This window comes from Plutella xylostella, chromosome 6, assembly GCF_932276165.1.
Source record: "Plutella xylostella chromosome 6, ilPluXylo3.1, whole genome shotgun sequence".
NCBI lineage: Eukaryota > Metazoa > Arthropoda > Insecta > Lepidoptera > Plutellidae > Plutella > Plutella xylostella.
The window spans coordinates 7,289,104-7,299,375 of record NC_063986.1 but is presented as its reverse complement, the minus strand read 5'-3'; the positions used below and the strand labels follow the sequence as shown (position 1 = coordinate 7,299,375).

Sequence of the window (10,272 nt, the reverse complement as noted above, 5' to 3'; positions counted from 1 at the left end):
GGGGTTCCTCTGACAAATAATAAAAACCGTTTCCATTGATTAAATAGGTACTAATGGCGTGTGCAATTATTATGAATATTAAAATAATAATCGATAATGATGTACTCGAAAAAATATTATGTAGCGTGACAACCAATACGTGATAGGCTATTTATTTCTAAACGCTATCAGTAATGTCATTGTCAACTTAGTATAAATTCACATTTTCATTCACAGTGTCAGACATGCAGCAGCATGGCAGCAGCAGCAGCAGCAGCGATCTGATGACAATATTACCCAAATTCTGCAAGCCAATCAAACATTGCTTCTCAATGTGCTACAAGTCTGTACCTCATCTCATAATAAAAGTATTTATCTTGGTATAATATTGTTTTATTTTAAAATAATTTAATCCAAATAGGTATGTAGAAGAGGTATTAAAAACAATTCACATCCATGTTGAATGGAAACAAATTTAAAGTGCACATCCTTAGGGGCTTAGTATATTCCGATTATAAACGGTTCGTTCAATTTATTGTCATGGATATTACAGAGTATAGGCCAAAATTCCTTTTTTGAACTTTTGAATATTGGCAGCCCATCAATATTTATGTTTAAATTGATCGTACTAGGCAAGTAGGCACTAATTCCATAGTATCCAATATAGTTTGTAGACTGTGAATCAGACTTTGGTGCCAATACTCACCTTCTCCAATTTTTTTTAAATTTATGTGCCTGGCGGTTTTAAGCAATGTCCTTGGATCACTGGGTAAAGCGTTGGGTATCTTTTCATTTATTATCTTTGTTAATTATTTTAAAGCTACTTGAGTAATATTGTGTTCGACAGTCCACTTTTTTATTTTTTCTTTAAAATGTAATGTTTTTTCTAACTGATTCAATTCTCCTTGATTTTCATCATCTGTACTACTGGATGTATACAATTCTTGTGGAGACTGGGTCACAAAAGAACTGGAAGTACTAGGATTTGCAGGAATTATTTGTACGGAATCGTTATTAATATTGTCTCTTCGACCTTGATCAAATGACGATTCTTGTGTTTCTTCATATCTTGATAATTTTCTTTTTATTGCACCATTTCGTTTTCTTTTTGACCAGGGAATGTCCATAGTTTCTTCTTTTTTATTTAACTGTAAGTGCCTATCTGTATTAAACAATGAATAATGATTATGACTGCAAGCTACGGACCCCAACATAAATTGATTTACTGATGTTGGGAAGAAAAGCTGCAAAATGGAATCATCAAGAGCAACAAGTTCCATAAGGGTTTACCGGGATGCGATAATCTTTATAATAGTACGCATAAATGACACTATGTTTCTATAAGAATCATAAACCACTTGTAAAATTACACAAATCAGCTTTGCAACCAAGCTGTTATAATAAACGACTCGATACGCTTCTACAGCTTCAGGAGTAATAAGATTAAACTTTGAAGTATTTTAAGCAGCTGCGGGCTGTTTAAAGTATTTTTTTTACAGTTTTAACCAGACATCTGGTTTTTGGTTTCAAAATAGACCACAAGTAGTGTAATGGCTTGATAAAAGATGCCTTCAAGATGATACATCAGCTTTTAGCGTTAGAAAACCACTGGGGCGTACTGTTAACCAGTTGTCTGTATAAAAGAATATGTTTCAGCCATTCAACAGCAAAAAACGTTATAAAACACTAACTATGAACTCGTATGCAGCCCACAGCTTAATAACGTATTTTAGATGAACCTTTTACCAACCATTAAGTTATTAACTTATTTCAAAGCTTTATAACAGCTTATTGAAGGTACGAACACCATTAAACATCTTATATAACACTTTTACACTTAAATAAGAGGCAGGTTCGACATCTAATCAGCCAGTGTGCTACCTGGGTTATTACGAGCGTCGGGCTCTATGCCCGGCGCTTCAGCTGAAGAAGAAATACTTATGTCAATCACATACAAAATAACAACTCAAAGAAACTATCACGACCACAATACATTTTAATACTTACTAATTCTAATACTTACTTCTTATTTCTAAACATCGTTGTAAAATACTAATACTTACTTCTATTTAATATAATATCAACAACCAAGAACATCTTTATTACTTATCTCGTGTCTTCGACTTCGAGCCTTCGCCATCATTTTCGAGCCGGATCTGGCTATACAACCAGATCGGCGAGACCAAGTCGAGGGACGCGATTGAGAACAACCCCTCAACATTCATTCACAAGGAAGGAGAAGGTCATCGGAGTTCGGTCATCACTCATCATTGGAGAGTCAAGCTAACGCATGAAGATCCTCATCAAGGTCGCCGAGTAGATGCACAAGAGCACCATAGTGTCAAGACTCAACTATCAAACAAACCAGGAAGGGCGCCTTCGGCTGAGTGAGTCCGTTCCGATCTATCTAATTCCCAATTAGTTTCGATTCTCGTTAATTTTCCTTAGTTATTAATTTCTACCGATTTATTCACGTACTTATCGTCTTCTCATATGTCATTTGTTTGATTACCACAAGATTTTAACGTTCTAAAACATTTCCTAATCATGGATGCAAAAACATTAAAAAAGAATAGAGGTTCTGTAAAGGCCAAATTGACAATATTTAAGGGCCATCTCGAACAACTGACACCTTGCACCAAATTAAACACCTTGCAGTTTCGTGAACTATCCGCACGCCTCAACCGCATTAATGAATTGTATAAGGAATTTGACTCTATTCAAAATAATTTGGAAACTTTATCGGACACTCCAGAAGACGAGTTTAAAGAACGACAGGAGTTCGAGGCTGGATATTTCAGCACGGTCGCTGCCGCGCAGGAGCTGCTGGACCGGAGTGTGGAGCGCCCGGCCCCTGCGGGCCACGACCTGGCCGTGGCAGGATCCAGCACTGCCAATGATTCAGGTGCATTTCTTCCAACACTTAAGTTACCTACGATACATCTACCTACATTTGCTGGTGGCTATCAAGATTGGCTAGAATTCCACGACACGTACATGAGTCTCATTCATCTAAATGATTCAAGTCCAAAAATTCAAAAATATCATTACTTACGATCATCACTAAGGGATAATGCAGCCTTGTTGATCCAATCATTAGACCTATCAGGTGACAATTACGATGTAGCCTGGGATTTACTATGTGAGCGCTACAACAACACCAAGTTATTAGTAAACAATCATTTGAAGGCTCTCTTCAATCTTGAACCCATGTTCAAGGAATCGTCCACGGGCCTTCGTAATATCATTGATTCGGTAAATAAAAACATTAGAGCTCTAAAAACACTACATCTGCCCACGGAGCATTGGGATGCGATAATAATTTACGTTATCTGCACAAAATTAGACCACGCAACACTGAAGGATTGGGAGATGCAGCGCGGATCCAACAACGCAATTCCAACATTTTCGGAATTTAATTCATTTATAAAAAACCGCGCTGCATGGCTGGAATCCATCGAAGAAAATCACCAAAAACTGCGTAGATATAGCGATACTCCACCCGTTCGCGCCAAAACCTTTGTGGCAAATTATTCGAACTCCGCGCATGTGAGTGGCTCTAATCCTTCACAAAATTCCTATTTCTGCCCAATTTGTAAGCAATCACATAGCATATATGAATGCACAAAATTCAGATCCATGACCATAGAAGGGAGGATGGATAAGGTAAAACAATTAAACCTTTGCCAGAATTGTCTGCGTAAAGGTCACGATGAAACACATTGTTGGAGAGGTTCGTGCAAAATTTGCAACCAGAGACACAACAGCATGATACATCTAAACCATGGAGAGCCAAATCTAGATTCGAATACAAAAATTGACCAATGTGTCGTCTTACCGAATGTAGAAAATCTGACGAACAACACAGAGCCGAAGCAAACAACTAATCAATCGTCGAACACAATATCCTTATCAGTGACGCATCCAAACCAAGCCCAGGTATTGTTAAGCACAGTAATTGTCAGTGTAGCGGATAAAAATGGTAAACACCACAAAGTGCGTGCACTGTTAGATCAAGGCAGCACAGCAAGTTTCTTAACAAATGATTTACTCACACAACTTCAAACACCTTGTTATCATACCTCTGTTTCAGTCCAAGGATTAAATAATCAAACTTCTAAAATATCAAAAAGGTGTGATGTATCAATAGCATCACTCTCTGCCAGTGGTTACACGACAGACGTTAATTGTTTTGTTGTGCCACAAATCACGCAAGTAATACCCATGAATAAAATAAACTGCGGTAATCTAAACATACCCCCACACATCTACCTTGCCGATCCTACCTTTGCCATCCCATCGGAGGTGCAAATGCTGTTGGGAGCTGACATCTTCTGGGACATACTCTGTAACAATCGTGTCAGCCTAGGCAAGGCGAAACCAACCCTTGTAGAAACAAAATTAGGGTGGTTAGTTGTGGGCTCTATACCGACATCATACAACACACTAGGTCAACATGATACAGTCCACTGCAACTTGATAAACAAAATCGAACTAGAAGAAAAAATCAACAAATATTTTGAATTGGAGTCCTTACGGGCTGAACAATCCCAATCAAGGGATGAAGCTGAATGTGAGAAGCTCTTCTTGAAAACTACAGTCCGTAACCCAGATGGTAGGTTGGTTGTGACAATACCCCTTAAGGAGAACCCTCAATGTCTCGGCGATTCAAAGCAACAAGCACTGATTAGATTCAATTCATTAGAACGTAAGTTCAGCAAAAATGAAGCATTTAAAACAAAATACATAAACTTTATGAAGGAATACATAGAGCTAGGTCATATGTTGGAAAACAAAACACCCCAAGATGACAATGAATCCTACTTTTTGCCACATCATGGTGTCTTGCGAGAAGACAGTCTAACAACTAAACTAAGAACAGTATTCGATGCTTCTGCAGTAACAAGCACTGGTAAGTCATTCAATGACATCCAACTCATAGGTCCTCCTGTACAAGATGACTTATTGAGTATTTTAATCCGATTCCGACAGCACAAATATGTGGTCACTGCCGACGTAGAAAAAATGTACAGACAAATCTTAGTGAATGAATCACAAAGAAGTATACAACAGATATTCTGGCGATCAGATCCAAGTCTAGAACTCAAGCAATACAAACTAAACACCATAACGTACGGCACAGCATCCGCCCCTTACCTTGCAACTAGATGCTTGAATCAATTAGGTCTTGAAAGCACTAATGAGGATGTAAGAGAGGTGATTATACACGACTTCTACGTAGATGATTTAAATACTGGCTCAGATAATGAAAAAACGCTAATCGACAATTGTAAGGGTGTTTTAGAGCAGCTACGCGGTGCCCAAATGAATTTACGAAAATGGCGATGTAACAAGCCAGAATTGTTAAAAAATATTGTGGGTGAAACAAGTCAAGACGAATTACAAATTTTGGATAAGGACGAATATGCAAAAATTTTAGGATTACAGTGGGCCTGGAGAAGGGACACATTGCTATTCTCTTCCACAATGAAAACGAACATTCGTTCAGCTAAGTCAAGCAAACGCATAGTGCTATCAATGCTTGCACAAATCTTTGACCCCCTAGGATTGATAAACCCGTGTACACTTAAGGCAAAACTCATATTACAAACACTTTGGGCTAACAACATACCTTGGGACGCCGAATTGCCAACCGAAGTCGAATCACAATGGAATAATTTTACGAATTACATATCCGACTTAATCTCAATTGAAATCCCGCGCAGGGTCTTATGTGACTCCTACGTCAGGTTAGAGATGCATGCATTCAGTGATGCATCTATCAAGGCATATTCAGCCTGTGTTTACCTTCGATCTGTTACAATGGATGGAGACGTCACTGTTAATCTACTATTGGCAAAGAGTAGGGTCGCCCCTCTCAAACAGCGGCTAACCATACCGAGGTTCGAGCTCTGTGGTGCTCTACTAGCTACAAGGTTAGCAAAGAAGGCGAAGGAATCACTTCGCTTGGAAATCGATGTTCAGCATTTTTGGTGTGATTCAACGATCGTTTTGAGCTGGATTAAGACATGCAAACAAACTTTAAAACAATTCGTGTGTAATAGAATCACTGAAATCACTAACATCTCAGAGCCTAACGATTGGCATCATGTTCCAACAGAACTTAATCCAGCAGACATAGGCTCTCGTGGGCTCAACGCTACACAACTAAAGGGCTCTACCTTATGGTGGCGAGGTCCGCATTTCTTAAATCAAGTGGATATCCAGTGGCCCATGCAACCGCAAGGCATGAAACTTGAAGAACTACCTGAAATCAAGGTCCAATGTAATGTCACGACCGAGCAAACCGACGAAATTACAAATAAGTATTCGGATTTTCCTAAATTGCAACGCATTGTTGGCTACCTTAAAAGATTCATCCATAATTGCCGACTTCCAGGGAACAAATCAATCGGAGCTTTGCAATTGTCTGAGCTTGATTTGGCAACAAAAACACTGTGCGCAATGTCACAAAAAACATGCTTCCTTAAGGAATTTCGTGTCTTAAAAAATAAAGGGTCTCTGCCATCTAAGAATAAACTGTTGCATCTGAATCCATTTCTCGATGATTCTGGCCTAATTCGAGTAGGAGGCAGGTTGTGCAATGCGAATTATGATTACGACACTAAACATCCAATTCTGCTAGACGGGTCTCATCCCATCACTAAATTAATCTTTAAAAATTATCATCGACTTTTATTACATGCAGGACCTCAGCTGTTATTGTCAACCTTGCGTCATAAATATTGGATCATCAACGGCCGAAATCTTGCAAGAAAAACAGTTCATGAGTGTATTACTTGCTGTAGGTTCTCAGAAAAAACATTTCAGCCCATTATGGGGAATCTTCCTAAAGCAAGACTCGAGGCAGATCATCCATTCTGCCACACGGCGGTAGACTACGCTGGACCGATAATGATAGCAAACAGGAAAGGTAGAGGGTGTAAGCTCATTAAGGCTTACATCTGTGTATTTGTATGTCTCACAGTCAAGGCAGTGCATCTGGAACTTGTCACAGATTTGTCTGCTAAATGTTTCATTTCAGCATTAAACAGGTTTGTGGCCCGGCGAGGTAAGCCTTCCAACATATATTCCGACAACGGCACGAACTTTGTAGGAGCTAATCACGAATTAAGAACCTTTTTGAAACAATGTAGAAAGGATGTAATATCCTATTCAGCAGAAACTGAGATAAAGTTTCACTTCAGTCCAGCATACAGTCCTCATTTCAACGGCATGGCGGAGGGTTCGGTAAAGTCCATAAAATATCATTTGAAACGAGTGCTTGGCCTAGCACACTTAAACTTCGAGGAAATGTATACTGTGTTGGTCCAAATAGAAGGAATCCTAAACTCAAGGCCTATCACCCCCTTATCTTCGGATCCCTCTGATCTCATCCCTCTCACTCCTTCCCACTTCTTAATCGGACGGACATGCACGATGCTACCGGCTGCCCCGGTGGAAGACAAGCCAATTTCATCACTAACAAGATTTAAGAGGATCGAACAACTCAAGGCACATTTTTGGAACCGTTTCTACAAGGAATACATATCCGAGCTCCAGCAGAGGAACAAATGGCGCACAATTGGAGAGCAGCCACAAACAGGGGAACTTGTGCTAGTGAAGGACGATCGATTACCCCCAAATCGATGGCTGCTAGGCAGAGTCACGGCTGTATACCCCGGCACGGACGGGGTCAATAGAGTGGCAGATGTGATCACGAGGGCCGGGACGCTCAGAAGAGCGTACAACCGGTTGTGCCCTCTTCCACTCTTGGAACAGACCGTTCCAAGGGGGGGACCATGTTGAAGACAGACATTATTACGAGCGTCGGGCTCTATGCCCGGCGCTTCAGCTGAAGAAGAAATACTTATGTCAATCACATACAAAATAACAACTCAAAGAAACTATCACGACCACAATACATTTTAATACTTACTAATTCTAATACTTACTTCTTATTTCTAAACATCGTTGTAAAATACTAATGCTTACTTCTATTTAATATAATATCAACAACCAAGAACATCTTTATTACTTATCTCGTGTCTTCGACTTCGAGCCTTCGCCATCAATGTGTGTGTGCCTTCAAACTAACGTTTATGTTTGAAATAGTTTGAATGAATGTGGTTTGTGAACTTGACAAGGTCCTACAAAAGTGTTTACTATGTGCCAATTTCGCCATAACCAGGGATTATTGGTTGACTATTTACACATCTGTCAAGAATTTAATATGGAGATGACGTATAAATTATACGGTATAATTGATGAACCAATCCCTGGTTATGATTTAACCGACTATGGCGAAATTGAAGCACTTAGTTAGCTATTTATGAAGCAATTGTAAAGTAATTGTTACCTAAATCTGTAAGTACCTACTAGTTATTATTCTGTGCATAAATGCCGGTTAATTTTCCCGTCACCGTCGGATATTTTTCTTTCTCCTCAGTTTTATTTCAACATCATCCTCAATGTTGGCATCTGCAGATAGCTTTGAGCCAAGATACTTACTTAAAATGGCCGGTTATTGTGAGAGGTATTTGATCGACACGTACCTATTTCGTGCGAAACAAAACCAATTTAAAAAAACTTAAATATTATATCTTAGAAAGGGTTTTAGGGTTCAATCAACTGATCTACTTAAAAAAATAACCCTGTAAATCTATCTAAGTATTTATCTGTGTAGATAAGTATAATCAGCTGTTCAATACTCATATTCACAGATTCTGCCTAGATTGGGGTCGGAATTCGACCGTCGGATTTCCGTGTGTGAGATGTCCCCACATAGGTACTATATTATTATCTAGAAAAGGGTAGCCTGTTTTAAAGGGATTCTATTGATAAGATTAATTACTATTTCTTAAGATATAGAATGAATCCACAAAAATATATTTACACTATCGGTCGATGCGGCTTGTAGTAGGCATACCTACTTGTATTTGAAATAAATCTGTGGTGAAAGAAAAATATCCGACGGTGAAATAACTTCCTATATCACCTCCTGAAAGGTCTACTTACAAATAACCCTGTAGGTATATTATATCCTCCAAGACCCGAGTAAAAGTGTCTACTTTAAACAAATATTTGCCCCGGCCGGGAATCGAACCCGGGACCCGGGATCAGTCAGAGTCACTATACAACATGTTGTTTTTCGAACCCGACAAACTTTAAGGGGGGATTCTACGAGTGATTTCATCGAGAAAACACCCCCTATGCCAGAAAACCACCCCATACAACATATGTTGTAGTTAAGCTAAACAATGGTACCAAAACCGTATCACTACGAGTTAGGTGTGTTTTGAACTTCAATAATTCTTGACTGCCTCGACGTACAGATACGGTTTTGGTATCATTGTTTAGCTCAAATACTTTTAAATAAATACATAAAAATACCATCAAAGGGGGGCGATTTTCAAAGTTATTCAAGTAAATGGAAATGTTTGCTGTTTTTTTGTGTCAAAAAAACTAGATTAGGTGCTTGTAACTTATTTTATGTAACTTTTTAGCAGTTTTTCATATTTTTATTCAATAGAGATGACTTTTTGCGGATAAAAGCATTTTATTTTATGTCCGTAAGCCGTTTGAATCTCGAGATATAATTTTTAACCGACTTCAAAAAAAGGAGGAGGTTCTCAATTCGTCGGGATCTTTTTTTATGTATGTTCACCGATTACTCCGCCGTTTATGAACCGATTTTGAAAATTCTTTTTTTGTTGTATTCGGTTGAGCTCACAGGTGGTCCCATTTTTTTCAGAATTTTATCTCACCCCCAAGGGCGGGTAAAGGGGTTAAAACAGGGTATGAATTTCCATTTTCGGCACATATTAACCGATTCTAATGAAATTAAGAACGTAAATAAAGTTCTTATAACAAAAAAATATGATGGTGACCTTGAGCTGATCTGATGATGGAAACAGAAGTCAGTCAGGGGAACTCCTCAACGGTATATAGCAACTACTTCGTGTTTAGGCTTGAATGATTCGTATTGATTAGTAGGACTTTTTGGTATCATTTGCACCTTACTTTTCATTGAAAATTATTGCAAATAAACTAAAAACTATAAAATAAAATAATAATTAAAAAAAATAAAAAACCGACTCCAAAAAAACCACTAAAATGTAAGAAATAATTTAAGGTTTACACAAATTCTACTCGTATGTGGTGCCATATTTCTTTAGATTACTTTGTCACCGCACCAACATCAAAAAAGAACAGTTCCTGCTTAGGTATATTTGTACTGTCACATACGAGTAGAATTTGTGTAAACCTTAAATTATTTCTTACATTTTAGTG

The 10,272-nt window shown here is 38.4% G+C and overlaps 1 protein-coding gene across 1 annotated transcript; it reads left to right on the top strand.

The window, feature by feature from the left end:
• Positions 1-2,100: 2,100 nt before the first annotated feature.
• LOC125488670 lies at positions 2,101-7,788 on the top strand. Its single transcript, XM_048621843.1, has 2 exons — positions 2,101-2,166; positions 5,611-7,788. Exon 2 carries the CDS (start codon positions 5,737-5,739, stop codon positions 7,786-7,788), a length of 2,052 nt encoding a protein of 683 aa, XP_048477800.1. The 5' UTR covers positions 2,101-2,166; positions 5,611-5,736.
• Positions 7,789-10,272: the final 2,484 nt, after the last annotated feature.

Bases quoted from the DNA above. Each gene is read 5' to 3' on its own strand.
- LOC125488670 (XM_048621843.1), top strand. From the start codon at position 5,737: ATGCATGCATTCAGTGATGCATCTATCAAGGCATATTCAGCCTGTGTT.